General features: G+C 33.8%; 1 protein-coding gene, 1 long non-coding RNA gene and 1 pseudogene across 2 annotated transcripts; all 3 read left to right on the forward strand.

Annotated features, from left to right (window-relative positions):
• Nucleotides 1-480, forward strand: LOC144563609 (heavy metal-associated isoprenylated plant protein 28 pseudogene; annotated as a pseudogene).
• An 8,867-nt stretch (nucleotides 481-9,347) lies between these two features.
• On the forward strand, nucleotides 9,348-12,261 carry LOC144563610 (putative disease resistance protein RGA3). Its single transcript, XM_078313092.1, has 2 exons — nucleotides 9,348-12,089; nucleotides 12,238-12,261. The coding sequence occupies exons 1-2, from the start codon at nucleotides 9,348-9,350 to the stop codon at nucleotides 12,259-12,261; spliced, it is 2,766 nt and encodes a 921-aa protein (XP_078169218.1).
• Nucleotides 12,262-12,306: 45 nt separating this feature from the next.
• Nucleotides 12,307-14,118, forward strand: LOC144563366 (uncharacterized). Its single transcript, XR_013514334.1, has 3 exons — nucleotides 12,307-13,113; nucleotides 13,451-13,498; nucleotides 14,000-14,118. It is a non-coding gene; the product is annotated as an uncharacterized LOC144563366 (long non-coding RNA).
• Nucleotides 14,119-23,214: the final 9,096 nt, after the last annotated feature.

The following is a 23,214-nucleotide window of genomic DNA, read 5'->3' on the forward strand; positions in this document are numbered from 1 at the left end:
ATGGATTGCCAAGGGTGTGAGAGGAAAATAAGGAAAGCGCTTCAAAAGATTGAAGGTGTAGAACAAGTGGAGATAGATTTAGAGAGGCAAAAGGTAACGGTAACCGGCTGGGTGGATCAAAACAAGGCGTTAAAGGCGGTGCAAAAAACTGGAAGAAAGGTGGTCCTTTGGCCGTACGGTTACTCTGATGGCAACACATATACTAATACCAGCCAACAATACTACAATAATCAACAATACCATCCTGCATTAGCTCAAAATAGCATGAGCTATAGAGATGCTAATTATTCTTCTTCTACTCTGTCGCATAACTATTATAAGCATGGATATGGTGGCAGTTACGACAATTCTCGCGAGCATGGAAATTACGGGTACCATTATCCGCCACAGCCGGCGCTCGTGATGTATCCGGCTAGAGTAGGTCAAAGAACAGAGGATATGTTTAGTGATGAGAATCCTAATGCATGTTCTATTATGTGATGGATTATTAAATAGTTTTTTCTTATGTTAATATTTATTTTCATTTGTTACTCTTTTTTAATTGAGATTAAGACAAAAAAAATCCTGTTTGGAAATTGTTGTAATTTTGAATTTTAGATGGTTCCCTACTAGTTTGATATATATATATAACATTAGCAGCTTTTAGTTTCATTCTTTCTGATAACATTTGCAGCTTTTAGTTTCATTTAAACCTTGTGCTTCCTTGTATTTACGTTTTTTATCTCATCACTAAAATCCTTGTGCTTTCTGTCAAAGTTACTCGACTGAAAAGCATCTGCGGGGTGTTATAATTTTCCATCATTTTTCCAGCTTTCGGCATGCCAACGCATTAATTTTGCATCATTTTGATTTGCGAATAAATGTTCCAGTATGGATATCACATGAAGGTAATGTAAGACTTTAACCGGAGGTCCTTTCTGGTCTAAATCATCATCACAGTTACTCTCGTCATTTGTCTCGGGTTTCCTATATCAGTTTGTACCGCATTTTGGACATTATGCCATATCTTTTTTCAAGGAATCAAAACAATACACAATAATTCGAACATGCATGTATTCTTTGTACTTTCAGACTCAATGGACACAACATTTGTTTGGCTCTGTAACATGAATTTGGGAGCTCGTTGTCATCCGAAAGCATCTCTCCTACGAGTTCTAATAATTCACTGAAATTTTTATCACTCCAACCATTACTCGCCTTCAAACGATATAGTCACAAAAGAGCTTGTAATTTTGTAAATCTAGTATAACCAGGATATAATTTTTGTTTGTAATCATTTTTAAATTTATCTGAAAACCGTTCGTATATCTTTTTCGTAAATCTTGCTCAACCTCAAGATAAATATCATCAAAGTCGTCATCATTAAGGTCTGAATCATAATCATCACAACCAAATTCACTACCAATTTCTCCATTACCAATATCCTCACCAATTTCTCTATTTTCCCTATTAGAAACCTCATTTGCATTAATTTCATCACTATTATTACAATTACCAGCACCATTGCTAGTTTGCCCAACACCACCAACAATTTCTCCTTTTCATGGACTCTCACCATACCATATCCAACGTGTCTATTAACTTCTAAACCCATTACTAATCAAATGATCTTTAATATCAATAGAGTCAACAAACGTTTTAAAATTAGAACATTCACGATAGGGACAACAAATAGTTTTTTCTCCCTTCTCTTCCTTATGTCTCTCAGCACAATTTATAAAATCATCAACATCCTTCCTAAACTTAGGACTATTACGCTATCCTACGCATCCATACATCCAAATTTCCCTAACCCTTTGTGTCTCACGATCCATATCTGCACGTAAAGATATAAAATAAGAACAAGATTAGTTAATGTCTTGTGACATTTCCATTCATGGCTTATACATAGGGCTGGTGCAAATTATAACTCACTCTTTGAATGCTATGTCTCATTAGTGAACAAATATAAGAAAATTTAGCATTTAAGAAAAATTCGACAGTATTTCTCCTATGCTCCCCAAGCGGTCAAAGAAATGAACATTTTATAAGTTAATTTATAAGTTATTTTATATATTCAATTTTTATTATTTCTTTGACCTCTTGACCTTGTAGCAAATTAACTCGAAACTTTCAAAATTTTGCATATTCATGCATCATTCATGAAGTACATGAATTTCAACGGTTTGGATTCGACGTTTGACGTTAATCCGATATACTTTTGGAGTTGTGCTCACCAAACTCTCTTGGTGAGCACATCACACCCTAGCTTTACTCTCTCTCGCTCTCTCTCTCTCTCTATATATATATATATATATATATAGAGAGAGAGAGAGAGAGAGATGGGCTATGGTACATTGCAATGCATAGGCATTTTTGTGCATTTGATCATACATCACCGGATTCAAAGTCCAAATGACCAATCCAAACCGTTCATCTTATTCTCCATATTAATATGTGCTTGGAGACCAAATTTTACATTTTTTTGAATTTTTTTACTATTTATTAAGCCACTTTGAAAATCACTGATCCAAGGGTAACAGTAAAATCAAAAGGCACCGTTGGATCAGCTATTTTCAAAGTGGCTTAATAAATAGTAAAAAAATTCCAAAAAATGTAAAATTTTGTCTCCAAGCACATATTAATATGAAGAACAAGATGAACGGTTTGGATTGGTCATTTGGACTTTGAATCCGGTGATTTATGGTCAAATGCACAAAAATGCCTATGCATTGCAATGTACTATAGCCCATCTCTCTCTCTCTCTCTCTCTATATATATATATATATATATATATATATATATAGAGGTTGGCTAAGATCAAAGTGGTAGTTCCTGAGCTTTGGTGCTACCAATTTGTTTTTCAACTTTCAAAGTTCAAAACGTCGATCCGAACCGTTCAAGTTGTTCTCCATATTAAATTGTGATTGGAGACTGATATTGCTATATCCGACCTATTGTTTTGACCAATTTCAGTACCAAAACACGAATTTTGAGCCATTAAATAACATCTATTATAATGATTATGCGTAGAATTGGTACTGCTGTGCTTTCATTCTTATCTTGCAGGAAAATTGGTGAAATCAAGTGAATTGCTGAAGTTAAGAGACCTTGATGCGACCCTCATCAGACTTGACGCGAGGCGCATCAACCACTCAGAGCCGCACCAGCAGGTCGCAGCACCACTGCATGCGAGGCGCATTCATCACACTCCGATGCGGGTCGCTTCAGTGGTGATGCGGGTCGCATCGCGAGCTTCCAGAGCAGACAGCAAAGGCCCAATAAGGGCCCAGAATTGAAGCAACCGTTTTGAAAGGTCTATAAATAGACCACCTCTGTCACCAGAGAGGGAGTTCCGAAATTTGAAGATTCAAAGCCTCAAGAATTGGAGTGTTGATCAAGAAAGAGAGGAAGGAGGGAAGATCCTTGCAAGATTGCTTCAATTGGTTCTATCATGATCCTATCTCTTCTCTCTTCTTTTATGATGTTGTTTGAGTAGATCCTTCTTTGTTTCTAGGGTTGATGTAGTCTAAAGCTTTGATTGTGTGTATTTCATTTGAATTTGAGTTGTTCTTGTGATCAATTGATTGTGTATCTTTCTTTTAAAGCTTGATTGAGATTGTGTGATTGCATTTTATTGACTATTGTTGAATGAATCTTTCATCTCTTCTAATATCTTGATCTAGATCTTTCTTGCAATTTAATCAAGCACTTGAGGTAGGTTAGAAATATGAAAAGATAGATCAATTGAACCGAAAGGTGAGATTTCCATTTATTGAGAGATAGTGGATACCTTTAGCAAACCGATCAATTGACTTAGATTGAATACAAATAAACGAGAGTTGAAAGTTGTAGATCTAAGAAGGTGAAATTGCAATTCTCTACTAGGTTACTGGTGCTAATAAACGAGAGTTGAGGCTCAGGAATCGTGGGTAGGGTCAGTAGAACCTTGCACAATCGAATAACTCAGAAACAGGTGAAATGCTGCATTCACTCGATGGCCATGCGAGTCGCATGGGAGACTATGCGGGTCGCATCACTAGGGTCGCATCAGAGATGATGCGAGTCGAGTGAGGGTCCAGAGAGGCAAAGCTGAGGATGAAATCTGAAACCCTGGAAACATCATTTTAAACTTGACTGAAACAAACATTTACTTTCTTTTGTAATCTTTCATTATTGAATTGAGAAATTGAAACGAATTCAAACCAAACCTTTCACACTTCTAGTACCTAACTCGGATTTGTAGAAATTTAGAATCGAATTAAACCGTCCCTGAGGATCGATACCTTATTATGCTATACGGATAGGGTTGTGCACTTGCAACCTTAGACGAGAGTAGATTCAAGGTTTAAACTGGTACAGCTTGCTGTACCTGAGACTTTGTAGCATACCTTTGTAAGCGAATAGAGACCAAATTTTACATTTTGCTGAATTTTTTTACTATTTATTAAGCCACTTTGAAAATCGTTGATCCAACGGTGGCTTAACAAAACAGTAAAATCAGAAGCCACCGTTGGATCAGTTGTTTTCAAAGTGGCTTAATAAATAGTAAAAAAATTCAGAAAAATGGAAAATTTGGTCTCCAAGCACAATTTAATATGGAGAACAACTTGAATGGTTCGGATCGACGTTTTGAAATTTAAAAATTTAAAAATAAATTGGTAGCACCAAAGCTCAGGAACTACCACTTTGATCTTAGCCAACCTCTATATATATATATATCGCCTTAAATTCGTGTACAGACAAGTAGTTGCTCGCTTTAAATTCGCTCACAGGGAGACAACTGGAAGATAAAATTACTAAGGACCCGCCCTTTTATATTTGGAGAACACCATCGGTTAAACTAATGTACATGCATGGCCTAGGTTCTAATTATTTACCACCACTGCCACTAAAATATATCTTCATCGGTCCAGTAAGGATATCAGTCAGTGTTGATCAACCCAACACCAACGGATCATATAACACACCAGATGGTAAAAGTAATCTCCCCAGTGTCATCGCCCGTTTAGCCAAACCAATATTGGATAGTCATCCAGTACTAACTGTTCGTGAAATTTAACTGATGGCAAAGGAGGGGGTCTGTCAATACCATTGGTTGTTTTTATTGAATAGACGGTAAAAAATTCAAAGTAATTACAATGCTGCCACTCGTGATGTACACCATCTGTGCGGAATCACATCCGATGATAAAGGGGCGATGGTAAATTTGTTTTTTGTAGTAGTGTTTGTTCCCATCAGTGTGAAACTGCCATTTTTTTTTATATGTACTATTAAAAAATAACTTTTTAAACATTAAATTTTCAAAAGGGTACGATTGGAATAATTGCCAATAAATCTGATATTTGGTGAGTCGTATTGTGTTAACAAATAATGTTGGTAAGGGAAAATTGGATTCATAATGTTTTATCATCATTCCATTTTATTTTCTAACAAAAAATTAGAGGAAAATGTAAATAACATTTCTTTTTAATACGAGGAGAATTTCCTGAGAAGAATGCAAATGGGTAGAATTTTCTGACTAGAACGAAATAACAAATTCGGTCATCCGGTGAAATTAAAATTCGGGCTGCTAATGATTACGGTTCTGCTCAAACTCAGCTCCGCTCAATGAGATAAGCAAAATGATTCGGCTGTAACTCGGCTCACTTTTGAAAGAAAAAAGCTCGGCTCGGCTCAGCTCATGTAAACACTTGGCTTGACTCGGCTTGGCTCGTGAGCTAGCTCATATTTGTACTTATTTTCCTAGGTTTATTTTCAAGCTATTGTCTTTTGTTATTTTTCTAGATCAATCAAAACACACTTGCCTCCAAATTTCGTAACTGAATTCCAAGAAAAACTGCATCGATTCCACTTTGTGACATATTAATTGTCAATTAACTTATCAGAGCTGATTTCTTCGAAATTTAAATATCCATAGTAGAATAAAATCTAGACTCAGTCTTCCATGCAAAGATTTTTTTTTGCATGTCACTAGGAAATAACTGGTTTTTCCACTGCTTTCACATTTTTTTTCACCGATTTCAATTTTTTTTTTTTAAATTTCAAATTTCAAAAGCGAGCCGAGTCGAGTTCGATTTTTTTTCAATTTCGAATCCAATTCGTTATAAAATATTGAGCCGCTCAACTCATTGATTTGTGAGCCGGCTCAACTCATTAACAGCCCTATTTAAAATTGCTAACCAGTTTGTAATGTGGCAAAATTGCAATTACCTAACAATGCGGGCTGTTTTGCGTAATTGGGTGCTAACTGTAATAAAACAGTGACTCAGTAAGCACGTGGTCAGGGATAAGGAAGTGGGCCGATTTTTTTATTTATATCCAAAAAATAAATTAAATTTTAAAAAATAACTGAACCGGCTTTGAAATTTGAAATCTACCCAAACCGGTTAACCGTTAACCGGACCCAAACCATGGGTCCGGTTAACGGTTAACCGGATTCGTTGGTTCGCTTGGTACGGGCCGCACCAGACTTGGCCGATCCAGCTCTTTCCCATCTTGTACGGCCTAGCCGTACCACCTTGGTACGGGCCGTACATAGATGCCGCCTGACAGAATTCAAATCTTGACAGAGGCTATATAAAGCGAGGGATCTCTCCATTTTCGAGGATTTCATTCCATTCCAGATGGAGAGCTCAGAGAAAGAGAGAAAGAGAGCAAAGGAGCAAGGAGAGAAGAAGAAGGAAGAGGAAGAGGCGAAAATTGACGGATCAACCCCTTCTCCATTCCCGATCTTCGATCTAGTTCTATCATGCCTCTCTTTATCTCTTTATTTGTATTTCTGGACAGATCTATGACTTGTGAGTAGTTGATCATTGTTTCTAGGATTTGTAGATGGATTTTCTTGATTTGTGTTGCTTTTCTTGATTTGGATCTTGTATGAACTCTTTTGATTGTATTGATTGTGTATTTGCTTGTCTTGATTACTTTGTCTTGCTGTGATTGCATGTGGTGTGCCTATAGTGGTAGATCAACCCTAACAAGGTCATGTGACCATTGCCTTCTCTCAACCAAACCAATCTCTTTAGGTAGACTTGTTCGAATTGAAGCCGAAAGGTTGAATTCTCCCCTAATTGACAGATTAGAGGATACCTTAGATCTCCAATCAATCAACTAGAGGATCTGGACCAAAACACGAGAGTTGAGGTTTAGAAACCCTAGAAGGTGAAGAATTGACTCCCAAACCTAGATCTTGAACCAACAAACGAGAGTTGAGGTTTAGGAACCTTAGGTATGGTCAATTGAACCTTTCTCAAGAGTTTAATACGAGGTACCAGCAAGAAATGCATCAACTCGAACTTGTAAGCTCTGTTCTGGTAAATCAGTACGGGTCTTACAAGAGTGGTGCGGCCTACCCGTACCAAGCCCCACTCGGCTTGGTCGGACCAGGTTGGTGCGGCCTAGCCGTACCAACTTGGTAAGACCCGTACCACTAGAGGCAAATCAGAGATGAAGTCTGAAACCCTTGAAACATCTTTTATCCTAAATCAAAACACAGTTTATACCTTTCCTTGCACAGTTACTATTCTATTGCATTGTTTGATTGTTTGAATTGATTCTTTAGGAAAATTAAATACCAAAACTCCTTCTTTCTCACTTCTAGTCTTTAGTCAAGATAAGTAAATTCTAGACAAAGAAACCGTCCCTGTGGATCGATACCCGATTATACTCCTCGATAGGGTTGTGCACTTGCAACCCTAATCGGACGGTGTAACCGCGGTTTTAAAAGGTACGCTCCCAAGCGTACCGAAACTTGCGTTGCGCTTTCACGCGAACACATATACATATACATATACATATACATATACATATACATATACATATACATATACATATACATATTATTTTAAATTTCATATATAATATGTATATGTATATGTGTATGTGTATTTTTCTATAATTTTAAATTTCATATTTGATTTACAAATTTTTTTGGTGTAAATTTGATAAATCTAAATACGAATTTTCATGTATATTTTCAATAGAAAAATAAAAAAAATTAAAATTTTCTGTTTTAAAAAAAAGTAAAAAAAGTAAAAAAAAAAATAATAATTTGGTAACCGTATATTATTTATGTATATGTATATGTATATGTGTATGTGTATGTGTATGTGTATGTGTATTTTTCTATAATTTTAAATTTTATATTTGATTTACAAAAATTTTTGGTGTAAATTTGATAAATCTAAATACGAATTTTCATGTATATTTTCAATAGAAAAATAAAAAAAATTAAAAATTTTCTGTTTTAAAAAAAAAGTAAAAAAAAAAAAAATGGTAACCGTATATTATTTATGTATATGTATATGTATATGTATATGTATATGTATATGTATATGTATATGTATATGTATATGTATATGTATATGTATATGTATATGTATATGTATATGTGTATGTGTATGTGTATTTTTCTATAATTTTAAATTTCATATTTGATTTACAAAATTTTTTGGTGTAAATTTGATAAATCTAAATACAAATTTTCATGTATATTTTCAATAGAAAAATAAAAAAAATTAAAATTTTCTGTTTTAAAAAAAAGTAAAAAAAAAAAAAAAATTGGTAACCGTATATTATTTATGTATATGTATATATATATGTATATGTGTATGTGTATGTGTATTTTTCTATAATTTTAAATTTCATATTTGATTTACAAAAATTTTTGGTGTAAATTTGATAAATCTAAATACGAATTTTCATGTATATTTTCAATAGAAAAATGAAAAAATTAAAAATTTTCTGTTTTAAAAAAAAGTTAAAAAAAAAAAAAAATTGGGTTCGGTTAACGGTTAAGCGAACCAACGAATCCGGTTAACCGTTAACCGGACCCATGGTTTGGGTCCGGTTAACGGTTAACCGGACTCTTTTAAAGGGTCCGGTTAACCGTTAACCCAAACCATGGGTCCGGTTAACGGTTAACCGGTTTGGGTAGATTTTAAATTTCAAAGCCGGTTCGGTTATTTTTTAAAATTTAATTTATTTTTTGGATATAAATAAAAAAATCGGGAAGTGGGAACTATATATGTATATTATTGTCTCCAAGTCTCGATTTCAAAGGCTGTAATTATTATTCAATAAAACTAGAATATTGTATAGCAACACATCATAATGCAAGAGAGTAAATTTGAATAAAAAAAGAGCAGCTCATGATCCCAGGCAGTGAATTCTGGATCTTGCCTCCCATGTGCGAGATTCTTCATCTCGGGGAGTGAACTGTGGATCTAGCCTCCCACGCCTGAATGGAACTCTGAATCTCAAAATTTGCACTGCTCTATCCCATTTCTCTTTTCCAAAATCTCTTCTTCTTCTTGCTTAAGCCTTTTAGTTTTTACTCTGAGATACTTCCAATTTCCAAATCAGCAATGGCAGACCTGTTGCTATCATCTCTGATACGAATTGTGTTGCAGAAATCAACAGATTCACTGGTGCAGCGGATGGGTGAGATGTGGGGCATTGATGACCAGCGCGAGAAACTCCACGACAAGCTGCTCGCGGTACAGGACGTACTTACTGATGCTGAGGAGCAAGGGGATGCAAAACCATCTGTGAAATCCTGGCTGGCCAAGCTCAAATCAGCTGCCTATGATGCTGACGACGTTCTCGATGAGTTCTGTTATGAGGAGCTGCGCCAGGATGCTGTGGCACGCGGCCATAAGGCCGGGAATGTAAGTGGTTTTTTCTCTGTTGAAAATCCAGTTCTGTTTCGGTACAAGATGAGTAAAAAGTTGAAGAAGGTTGTGGGGAGGATCGATGAGTTAGTCACTGAGATGGAGAGGTTCAAATTTGTTCAAGGCCGGCAAGGGCGTGTTCTTCAGCATGTCGGAACCCATTCTCACGTAATTGAATCTGAGGTTATAGGGAGGGAAGGTGATAAGGAAAAATTAGTGACCTTGTTGACTCGGGTGTGTCCGAGTGAGAATCTCATGGTCTTGCCAGTAGTTGGGATGGGAGGGCTCGGAAAAACCACCCTTGCCCAGCTAGTCTACAACGACCCAAGGGTAAAAGACCACTTCAAATTACTCGTATGGGTTTGTGTGTCAGAGGAGTTTGATGTTGGAGCTCTCACAAAATTGATCATTGATACAATAGTTGAAGAGGACTGCAAAGTTCCCAGTAACAACATGGAGTTGCTCCAGAAGCGTTTACGTAAAGAGATACACGGAAAGCGATATCTTCTTGTATTGGATGATGTTTGGAATGAAAATGGAGAGAAGTGGGAACAACTGAGAGATCTATTGAACTGTGGTGATTTAGGGAGCGTTGTGCTTGTTACCACGAGGAGTGGCATAGTGGCAGATGTAATGGGTACAATACCGAAATATAATTTGGGATACTTCAATGAGGAGGATTCATGGAAATTATTTCATAGAAGGGCCTTTGGTATGAGAGTAGGAGAATGCGAAGAGCTTGTTGAAATTGGAAAAAAGTTGGTCAAGAATTGTCAGGGACTACCGCTAGCCATTAAAACACTTGGTAGCTTAATGAGTTATAAAAATGAGGTAGGTCAGTGGTTAGCAGTGCTCGAACAGAGCATGATATGGGAAAATAAGCATGCTAAGGATGATGGTGGTGTTTTGCCAGTATTGAGGCTAAGCTATGACCATTTGCCTTCATACATGAAGCAATGTTTTGCTTTCTGTGCAATATTTCCAAAGGATTATGTGATGGAAAAAGAAAAATTGGTTCAGTATTGGATGGCCCATGGATTTATTCCATCTGACGGGTCGGGAGGTCTTGAAATGTCGGGTAGTGATATTTTTAATGAGTTGGCTTTGAGGTCCTTCTTCCAAAATCTTGAGAAAACATTTTGTTTTGACACATACAATAATTTTGAACATAGATTTTACTTTCAAACCACGTGCAAAATGCATGATCTTATGCACGATCTTGCACAATCTGTGATGAGAGATGAATGCCTCTCTATTGTGCGACCATTACAAATGAATAATACACCCAAATACAATGTGCGACATATCTTATTGGGAAATCCCATGGAAAATAATGTAGCCATTAAATGCTTTCCTACTACCCGTAGTCTCATTTTATCTACAAGGAGAGAATTTTATAATGTGGAAGATGTTGGATATGTGAAATCTAACTTCTTACGAATACTACACGTGTGTAACAACCCTATTAAAAATATGACGACCCTGAGAACTATGAAGCACCTTAGATATCTCGAGCTTTCGGTGTATAATTTGACAACAATATCTGAAACAATTAGCACGCTCTATCTTTTGCAAACTCTTAGGCTCTATAATTGTTCAAACCTTTCAAAACTACCTGAAGGAATGAGATATATGAAGAGCCTTCGGCATTTCTACATGGATTATTCTTATAAATTGAAGTGCATGCCACCAAGCCTCGGAGAACTACAATATTTACAGACATTAACACATTACATAGTTGGAACTGGTGTACAAAATAGAATTGGGGAACTCAAGACCTTAAATCTAGGGGGTCAACTATGTATCTATAATCTAAGGGAAATACAAGATGCTAGAGATGCAAGAGAAGCAAATATGGTTTCTAAACAAAATTTGGAGCACTTGGAGCTATGTTGGCGATTGCCGGTAAATGTAAGACCTATATTTTGTTGCTCAGAGGCAGTGATTCTTCATCTTGAGGTGTTGGCTGCACTTAAACCTTGTAATAAGTTAAAAAATCTACAAATCAATGCATACAGAGGATACAATTTTCCCGTCTGGATGACAGAGTATCAAATGCTGGAAAACCTAGTAACGCTATATATAATTGAATGTACGTGGTGCACCAGTGTACCACCATTGTATATGCTACCTCTTCTTCAAACCTTGTACATAACTTATATGGATAATTTGAGGCATCTTTGTTGTGGTGTATTTATGAGTGCTAAAGGTGGTGAAGATGCACCCATAACTTTTCCATCACTGAAATCCTTGATTTTAATAGGCCTGTCAAATTTGGATTGTTGGTGTGAAGGTGATGTTTCTGAAAAGACATCACTGATTTTTCCTGTGCTAACTGAGCTGCAGATCACTCGTTGTCCCAAGCTAACTGCCATACCTATCGCACCTTTACTGGAAAAAATGACAATTGAAGAAAACCAAACACTATCGTGCTCTGTAAGTAGATTAACAACTATCCGCATGCTCACCCTTGAAAGTAGAGGTGGAAGGGAAAATAATGCAGATAAAACTCTCTCTTTTAAACCTTGGGTGTCTCTCGAGAAATTAACTATCAAAGGATTCAACTACATCATACCACCAACAGATGGAAGAGAAGGTGCAGAGCTGAGTGTTGATGTTGATGTTAATGCAACAGCTCTTCGAGAAGTATCTATCAGTGATGGCAACATTTTTTGCTCATCTATTCCATCCAACTCATCTTTATGGTTGTGGAAATGCTTCAGATTTATTGAACATCTTTATATCGCAAATTGTGATAGCCTTACCTTTTGGCCGGAGGAAGAGCTCAGTAATCTCATATACTTACAAAAAATAAGTATTAACAGTTGCAGTAACTTTATCGGATCATTATCGGAGCCACTTGTAGAGATGTCAACAAGGCAAGTCCTATTGCCAAAACTTCAAGATTTTTCTATCATTTGTTGCCCGAATGTGGTTGAAGTTCCCAAACTGCCAAGATCTCTTGAGATATTGGGCATGCATGGTTGCGTAAAGCTGGAAAGCTTACCAGAATGGTTATGTAGTTTGGTGGGTCTCAAAGAGCTAATAATTAGTTCATTTAAAAGTTTGAACTTCTTACCGTCAAGCATAGGATGCCTAATTGCTCTTGAACATCTCTCGATTAATGATTGCTTCAACCTAGAATCTTTGCCAGAAGGGATGCAAGGTCTTGAATCACTCAAGGACCTTGAATTCAGCAAGTGCCCCAAAATAAGGATCCTTCCAGAAGGACTATTACAGCGATTAAGGAGCCTTGATCGTTTAGAGATCAGTGGGTGTCCCCTCTTGCAAAGGGATTTGCAAAAGCACGGCAAGTATTGGCACCTAATCTCTGAGATCCCAAAGCTAAAGATTGAAGAACGGGGTCGATCCAGCAAAATAGGAGACCTAACTCGCTTGATGTCATCATGCAATATCCCTTGTTCATCAGTGCGATCTTAAAGATATCATCATTTGTGAGGTACATTTCATTTTCTCCTTGCTATATAATTTTGAATCATCTCATTCTATCATATTTCTTTGAGTAAGACAGAGGAATCTTCTCATGTAGCAAATTATAAATGTAGGATTAGTAACTTTGGTGGTGAAATCTAGTACTTGATACTGCATTTGTCATATTATGATTTATAATTTGTCCGCTTGAATGCTCTGCTTATGGTTGGCCAACTTCAGTTCGGGTCTAATCTGGAATTTGTTATACAATAAAATGTTAAAGTATCTGAATTAGCAGTAGTTTTTCTATATCATTCATTCACTAAATTGGACTAACTTCTCTTCATTTGTACATTCTTTTGTAGAGACGTGGAGTTGGGCTGCTGATTTATCAGTTGAAAGTGACCAAAACAGTATGTATTTGATTTCACACTTCTTTAGATATCTATTTTGACATTTTTGAAGTTCAAATCTGAAAATTATATTACCACTGTGTAAATTGCAAAATATGCTCTGCTGTTAGAAATTGAGGTTTAATCAGGCATGAAATACACTGATATGGCCGTAGATTTTGATCATATGAACTGTAGAAAATCATTTTGTTATATTATATATCGTTACTTAGAACACAACTTCGGAGTGTAGTTGACTCAATTCTCATTTTTACAGTAGTTCAATTTGTGCTTAGAAAGCAGGGCCAATTTCAGTTGAGTCTAAATTGTTCATTAATTTTTTGGATAAACTATCATTAGTCTTATTTAATGGTTGGGTATCATTTACAAATTAGCAAAATATATTTGCATTAGTCTCAATGCTGAAAAGTGCATGCATGTGTTGTTGCCTTGGTAAATAATAATTTTTCTAAACTGATTTTGCTGGGAGTTGACTTCAAAATTAACGGCATGTAAATGCAGTAATCATATGAAGCCACCTCGTTGAATCAAAAGCCTAGTGATTGTGATAGAAGCTCAGGGTTGTCAAAGCTGATATTTTCTGAAAATTGTGTTCTTCAAATTGCACTATGGTGCAGCGTTTTCTCTTGTTGATAGCAAGCACTGAATAACTTTCTCATGTGGATCTGTTTGTCACTTGGAAATCTTGTTTATTAGTGTATGAAATGGTAAGAGAGTGTTAGAGTGAGTGTTAATGACTTGATTATCCCCTTGTAATTGTAAAGACTCCTTGATATAGTGAATTTACGCCGTGTGTTCCCGTGGTTTTTTTCCGAAAGGGTTTCCACGTAAATCTTGTGTCTCTCTTTTATTTTCTGTGCTTGATTGCTTGCTTGAGTTGGCTTCTTGTTTAACTTTCATATTTCTCTATTTGGTTAGATATTAGTGTATGCCCGCAAGGTATTCGACAAAATTACTCCTTGAAACGCTTCCGTGTGTGAACCCCAACACTGTTATTATTATTTTATTATTTTTACAATTAAGAAATTAATGGAACATGTTACTACACTTTTCTTTATATATATATATATATATATATATAGAGATAGGCTAATATGCTTTCGGTAGCATATGGGCCGAAATACACACGGTCCAAATTTGAAATTTCAAAATCCAAACGGTCAATCCGAACCGTTCATCTTCTTCTCCATATTAATATCTGCTTGGAGACCAAATTTTACATTTTTTTGAATTTTTTTACTATTTATTAAGCCACTTTGAAAAATTGTTGATCCAACGGTGGTTGCACAAAACAGTACAACCGTTGGATTAGCGATTTTCAAAGTGGTTTAATAAATAGTAAAAAAATTCAGAAAATTGTAAAATTTGGTCTCCAAGCAGATATTAATATGGAGAAGAAGATGAACGGTTCGGATTGACCGTTTGGATTTTGAAATTTCAAATTTGGACCGTGTGTATTTCGGCCCATATGCTACCGAAAGCACATTAGCCTATCTCTATATATATATATATATATGCCATCTGTCTTTTTATTTGGTTAAGTACTTGAGGGAGAATTTCTCTATTTTTTTTTATTTTTTTGTATACTTGTATTTTTCACAGATGCTTCAGTCGAGATTTGTAGTGTGATAAGATAAAGAAAGAATATCATTTTCTTGTTTATTGTAATTTTGTAAACCAAAAAAGTAATTACAAGGGTATATATAAATTCAGAAGCATAAGAGCGGTATATATATAGTGGAAGATGATCCAAATGAAAATTAGGCCACTAAAGAAAAGTTGAGAGGTTCATCAAGAAACTCGTACATTTGGGGTTCTAAGATAATTGTAGACTATAGATCCACATATACCTCTATTTCAATTCACTTTAGGTCGGGCCACATAATTGTTACCGCAAAAATTCTTAAAAATAATAAGTAAAGTGGAACAAAAATCATAGTTGGACCCATATTTTTCGCCACATTAAAGATATTATAAGAAAAATGATCGAAAATAAAATGTCTCAGCTCTAATTATGCTTCTCTAACTATCAAAACATAAATCTCTCCGACTATCCTTGGAAGCACAAAAAAAATAGTTTGGACCATATTTATATAAATTTTCTTAGGAAAAATCTCCAGTCCTGCATCAAAAATTAAGATCCCCATATATCATGCATGCTCTCATTTGAGCTCATAAATACATACAAGTAAAATTGATTGTAAAAATAGTCTGAAATATGGATGGTATCGGGGCCTAAAAGTTGATCTATGTGAAAATAGAGCCCATATTTAAAACATTTGGTGGCTGCAACCTTTACCAAGTAAGCTTTTCCTTAATTTCTCTCATTGAATATAGATTCGTTTTCCAAACTGGGATTGGTAATATCTAACGTTGCGACACCAAATTACGCCCTTCCTTGCGTGTAGGTTAGTAATAACTTCTAATTTCTTTTATGCTTCTATACAATTAGTAACCCAATTTGGTGATTTTTTTTTTTTGGTTTAGATCTCCAAATTTGTGCGACCTTTATCAAATTCAGCTAAACACACACCTAATGTCGATTAAGAGCCCACATTATGCGTGAAATTCAAATGGTTCGGGGCAATTTTTTATTAGTGTTAATATTTGCTGATTTCAAAGAGTAGGAAAGGTTCATTGGAATAATTAAATTATGAGAAAAGTATATGATTGGATTGACAACTTAGTGCTTTTTTCCTTCATATCTTTCATGATTGCATGACATTTATGGGTTCAAATTATGCATTATAGATGTTGAGTTTTCTAAAAGAGCATTAATTTGGTCCTTTAGTTCTGACCTGGCAATATCACTGGAGGTAACAATTGATTAAGAGATGGTTTTGAGTCATCTGGTGAGATGCTTTTCAGATGGAAATTGTTTTGTCCAGCTTAATGTTTTCTTTTGTGAAGGACAGTCTGAAATGCCTCTCGTCAAATTTTACTAAATAAAAGAAATTCAAGTTACAAGAAGGCATGTGTAGTGACATCCAAATCAAATTAAAATAACTACAATATAATGCCTTTCATTGATTCTGATGTTGGATGGTTTTGCCTGTTAGAAATGCCAGTTAAGACGACTTCAAGGAAAACCTTGAATACATGGATAAATGTCATAAGGAGTAATTCGGTGGTATACCTTTCAATTATAAAATTGATTTGTTCGTGTTACAGGAGTTGGTTTTATGTTTTTTACAATTCAAATAGAACTGTTTTGCAATTTAAGAAATTGGACTTACCTGCAATACCTTGATAAAAAAACCTTATTCTTTTTTTGTTCGAATTTCCTTCTTGTTTCATACCTCATATTTTTTTTGGTGTTATTTGTTTTAACTTGGTTAATAGATTCTGATTCTGATTCTATAAGCTTAATTTCTTCCAAATTTCTCCAAATATTCATAATTCCTTAGTTACAGGTAAAGAAATGAGAGAGAGAGGCAGAGTTGTCATTTTGTTGAAAAGAAATTGCGGAAGGAATATAACCCTTGTTAAAATACAATGTCAAGCTCCTATTTTTTTTATTGACACATACTGTTGTGTTTATGTTACTTCAGGAGAAGGAATCAAGTGAGGCCAAAGAATGGAAATCTAGTGTGTCAAAGATAATACCCTACTCGGGTGCAAATATAAAGAGGTAAATGGTTATGTCATTGTGTTGTACTGTGCAGTGCCAAGGCATACTGTCAAAGATCATTGCTTGGTATATACTTCTTTTATAAGGTGTCTATAAAATACTCATTTTTATTTCAGATTCTGTTTTATAAGGCTACATGTGAAACTTAATTTTAACAATGACAATGGACAGGTAGCAACAAATTCCAATTTCATTTTGACTGTTTCTAAAATATAATTGAGCTTACCATTTTATAAGCCAGTCTATTACTTGTAAGTGAAACATTTCAGTTCTTGCTTCTCCTGAATAAATGTTCTACCTATGGCAATTAAAATTTGGTTGGCCAGAAGTTAAAATTTGAGTCTTGACATCTTGTCTTTTTTTGATGAATCTTGGCAGAAGCTGCCAAATATGTGGGTCTGGACATCTTGTTAGTTGTGCTAAATGATGATAGAAATAAAGGCATGATCAGGCCCCTCAATTGTGGAGAAAGATGCAGATCTTTCTTGACTTAATTGTATATGTACAATTGGAGGAATCAATTCTATTTGTACCAGTGTAGTTGGAAATGAGCTGTTCCTTTTTATTTTTTTTTATTATTATAATAGTCATGAATCCTATTTGCCATTTCAGAAACCAAATTTTTTCTAGGTAGATTTATAAATCAAAATAGAAAAATGAAAGAGGCAATATATTCAAAATTGAGTTGATTTTTAATTTATTGCTGACGTGGTAATAGAAACTCTAAACTAATTTTAAGAGATATGAAAGTTTAGAAACTTTTTGGAGATTTTAGTTTCTAAAAAATAGTTAACAATTATTTAGAAAACTGAAACAGATATTTTGTGGATATTTTGTAAAAGTTTGATTATTTGAAAAAAAAGAAGAAGAGAAATTTAGGTATGTACCTGTCATAAAAACATGATTTAGACATTACTCCATCCAAATTTGATAATTAGTTATTTTCCCATCTAAACAATAACCATTTCATTAATATGCCCATTTTTCATTGTTATCACTTGAAAAAGTAATCTAATAATAAAAGGGCTTAGTGATAATCTTTTCAGATTTCTAGAAACGCAATATGTCCCCATCTGACATATTTTGGTTTTTTATAATTGTTATAAGGCATCCCGTAGTAGCATGCCATGCAGAGAAAGAAAGAGAGAGAGAGAGAGCTCTTGTGAAATGCAATATGTCCCCATCTGACTTTTAGAAACTGGGTAAGCATGCAATGCAATATGTCCCCAACCATATTACAAAAATAAATTTTATTAGGACTTATCTGCATATTTTATTAATTTTGGTACAGTGATGCATTTTATGATTTTTTTTTATTGACCAACATCCTATGAAATTCTGATTTTGTGACAATCAATCTCTAATGCAAGATCACTATTACTTTAAATTAACACCATTACCTATTTGATGGGAAATTACCATAATACCCTCTCAACTTTTTAAGTTTATTGTGTTTTTTTTTTCTTACTGAAATTGGAGACAAATTAATCATTAATTGGATCATTAAGTTGTTTTTCAATTTGACCCAAATTAGTCTATCATGTTTATAATTGTAATTATTTGATAATGATAAAAGTTTTGAGGTTTCACCAATAATAAAAAAAATGTTCGAAATATTATGTCATATTTTACTTGGAAGAAAAAACAAAGATTTTTTTAGATGAAAAATCGGATCTAAATTTGAAATTATGTAACAAAATGTATATAAATTTCCGTAACACGACACGTGAGTCATGTCAATTTTTGCCGTGATCTCTTGATGATCGTATGCATAAGTTGACAATATTGACCAAGGAACTATAACATTTTACAAATAGTTTGAAAGCAATTTACTTTTATGATATTCTACTAAATGATGATCATCGAATAATTAATCTTCACAATTTACTGAATTTCTCCCTAACTTAGATCGAAAGAAAGTGAATAAGGATGAATTAACTCTGATTAGGCGAGATAATTTTCCAAGTCTTTGGGCCTAATCTAATAGAGTAAGGCTACCATATATTACAATGCATAGACATTTTTGTACATTAGACTATAAATTACCGGATTCAAAGTCCAAATAACCGATCCAAACAGTTCATCTTGTTCTCCATATTAATATGTGTTTGGAGACCAAATTTTATATTTTTTTAATTTTATTGAAAATCGTTGTTTTCAAGAAAAATCTGGATCATAAAAAACAGCGATTTTAAATAAATCTAAAAAAATAGTAAAAAAATTCAAAAAATTGTTGATTTTGAAAAATTCTAAAAAAAGTGTAAAAATTTCCAACAAATGTACAATTTGACTATTTAAACTTTGAAACTAGAGATATGAGCTCAAATTAAAATGTTCACTTTAATTTGCAAAGCATGATAGCCATACTCTCTCTCTCTCTCTCTCTCTCTATATATATATAGCTCTTTTTTTGGTGACACCAAATTACACTCTCTATTTACAAAGTTTTCAAAGTTCAAATAGTTGATCCAAACCGTTCAACATAATGGATATATTAAAATATGCTTGCAGATCAAATTTTACATTTTTTTTAATTTTTTTACTATTTATTAAGTATTTAACAAATCGCTATATTTAGACCATTAAATTTTTATACCCATCTTAATAAATAGTAAAAAAAATAAAAAAAAATGTAAAATTTAATCTACAAGTACATTTTAATATATCCACCACGTTAAACGGTTTGGATCGACTGTTTGGACCAGACCATTTCGTATTTGTTGAATCCTACTACGAAAAACCATATGCAATCGAGCTTCAATCGAGTGCGTATCCTCGGAGATATCTCAACTTTTGCGTGACTGACATGTCCGGTGCCTATTCGGGGTGATGTAGAGGGTCAGTATTATGTGTGCTTTGAGATTCGTGCAGAGCGTATTTAAACGGTTGAGATTTTCCATTAAGTCACGCAAAGTTTGAGATATCTCAGAGTATACCAATTCGCTTCAATCTAATTAAGGTATTAGATTTATGTTATATGACATCATTGGAAATTGTTTTACAGCCACGTCTGTCAAACCTTTTCAAAAACAAAATTCATTGAAAAATAGAAATCAAAATGACGGCCATGTTGTTATATTATTCATGTGGGATCGATGCATGTATGCTAAGTTTGATACAATATGAATGTCATTAAACATTTTTTAATCATTAATTGGATAATTAAGATGTTCTTCAATTTGACACATATTAGTCTATCATATGTTTATAATTATAATTATTTGATATTGATAAATCTTGTGAGGTTTGAACAATAATAAAAAAAAACGATCGAAATATTTATGTCATATTTTACTTGGAAGAGAAAATAAATATTTTTTTAGATAAAAAATTGGATTATATTTTGGAATTATGTAACAAAATGTAATTATATGAAGAAGCTTTAAGAATGGACATATGCATGCTAGAAATTAATTTATCATTCATTCAATCGTCTGATACGAAAGAGAGAAGAACCAGGGGGCTTCCTGTTGTAAAATTCTAATTTCTAAATGTGTTTTCTTTTACTTTTCTTGTTCTAAATTTTTCTATTTGTTTACTGGTTTCAAGCCAACTGTTTTTGAGCATTTTACTATTTGCTACTTTGAAATTGCTTATGGTGATTGGATGGTTATATGAAAGGTTATATGTAATCTACTTGACTTATATATTCAATCGGTGAAGGATAAGTCGGTTGGAATGGGTAGTTTGACAACGGAAATAAAGTAGAAGATATTTGGGAGGAGGGTCAAATTGTGAGTCTTCCTCAGGAGTTGGTTCAAAGAAAGGGAAAAAATGTAGCTTCCACTTCATCGTCTTCTAATGAAAATTTTACTTCATGTAGTAAATCGAAAAATATTAAGTTGGACCTACAGAGATCAATACTATTAGCTGAGAGAAAGGAGAGAAAGGAGGGAGGGGGTATAATAGTCATATCTTATTAATTAGTATTATTTAATAAATTTTAAGTGTTAACTTTTATTATTTTAATGTGTTTGGATAAATATGTGACTTTTCATAATTTTGAGGGGGAAATATGATATTATAAACTTTTGAGGCGGGAATACGTAATATTGAAGTTTTTGAGGGGGATACATGAAATTCTCCATGTTTTAAAATGAGTTTTATTAGAAAAATCAGTAAATTGGGTAAATTTGTGAGTTCTTAAACTTTAGAAGGGTAAATATGATATAATGAATTTTAAAGGGGGAAATATGTAATTTTAAGGTTTTTAGGGGATACATGAAATTCTTCCTTTATTTATTATTGATTTTTTGTTTAATTTATGGTTTGTTGTGGGCTTTTATTTGGTTTATTGGTACACTAAATGGTTATGTTTTGTGGAAAGCAGCTCCTGGGATGGCTTTTTACTATGGATGCGCTGGTGAAGCCTCTGCCACCTGTCATGGCATATAATGTTTCCCCGCAACATCAACTTTTCTTGTGCATTTTCACGCAGTTTTGGGGTATGTTTCTGGTATCTCTTTGTAATTCTAAGATTGGTTTCAATTGGTTTGTAAATTTAGCGACCTGACCCGACCTGAAAATGAATTGACAGCATATTTGGGTTTTGGTTTATTGACAACAGATTAATTGGACAATTTTTGCAATTGTCAAAAATGGTATGTTATTTTGAAATCCGATAATTGAAATATAATCTATACTTTATGCACATCATGCACATGAAAAAAGATGAAATCTGATGCATGTTTAACCATTTGTCAAATGACTTGACAATATTTGATTTAATACCAAATAACATTCAAATTCATGAAAATTGATGCACAAACCAGTCTAGAACACTAGTGGAAAATATGGAATCAGGATCGGTTATATACACATATCAGTATCGGAATCCAACCGATCCTGTTGAAGGCGATACTGATACTATCAGGATCGGTTTTATATTTTTTAAAGAACCGATCCAAATATAAACTATTAGGATCGGTTTTTTAACAAAACCGATCTTAATAGTTGTTATCTAGATCGGTTTTTGACTAAGAACCGATCCCGATACGTACTATCAAGATCGGTTTTTAGATAAAAACCGATCTTGATAGTATTTTCGAATTTTTTTAAAAAAAATTACATAACAACCGATCCAGATATGTACTATCAAGATCGGTTTTTATATAAAAACCGATCTTGATAGTTTTTTCAAATTTTTTTTTAATTAAAAATTACATATCAAGATCGGTTTTTATATAAAAACCGATCCAGATACGTACTATCAAGATCGGTTTTTATATAAAAACCGATCTTAATAGTATTTTCTATTTTTTTTTTTTAAATTACATATCTAGATCGGTTTTTGAATAAAAACCGATCCAGATACGTACTATCAAGATCGGTTTTTATATAAAACCGATCCTGATGTTTTATTGAAGCTAAAAAAAATATTTTTATTTATTTGACCAGCTTCCATATATATATTGCTGGCCAGCATCCTAATTTTTTTTTTTTGCACAGTAAGAAGCAATAATCAATTAAATATCATATACACATTCTAAATTAATTATCATACACATCTTAAACTATTACAAAAAATTCATGTACTTCATACAAAGTTTTGTGAAGCATTACATATTATAACAAGAAATTTAAATCCAAAAAAAAATTAATTAACAAACATACAAGTGACTAATTGGGCTATTTCTTCAATTAACACACATTTATGCAATATACACATTTATGCAATTAATGTAAAGCACAACAATAAAAAAATCAATAATTACCTCTTTTGCAATCACATCACTTGAGATTAAAAAAGACCCTAAAAACAAAAACAAAGGTAACAATTAGATGGAAAAACATTTTCCAATAAAAAATACAAAAAAATGTGTTTTAAAAGTATAATAATGAGAAAATTAGATAAAGCTAATACCATGATAGTTGATCGGCCAGATGATTAAGTAACTTGAGCGAGATGTCCTCAAAACTGTAAAACAATATACAAACACCATTAATTAATTTTTGAAACAATAAAAAAAATTAAAAACTTACACAATTGAGCTGGAGTTGCGAGAGGCTCGGCTTTGAGAGGAAGAGACGGAGAGAAAGAGAGAGAGAGAGACACGGAGGAGAGAGAGAGACGGAGACAGAGAGA

This window comes from Carex rostrata, chromosome 12 (genome assembly GCF_964058835.1).
Source record: "Carex rostrata chromosome 12, lpCarRost1.2, whole genome shotgun sequence".
Classification (NCBI taxonomy): domain Eukaryota; kingdom Viridiplantae; phylum Streptophyta; class Magnoliopsida; order Poales; family Cyperaceae; genus Carex; species Carex rostrata.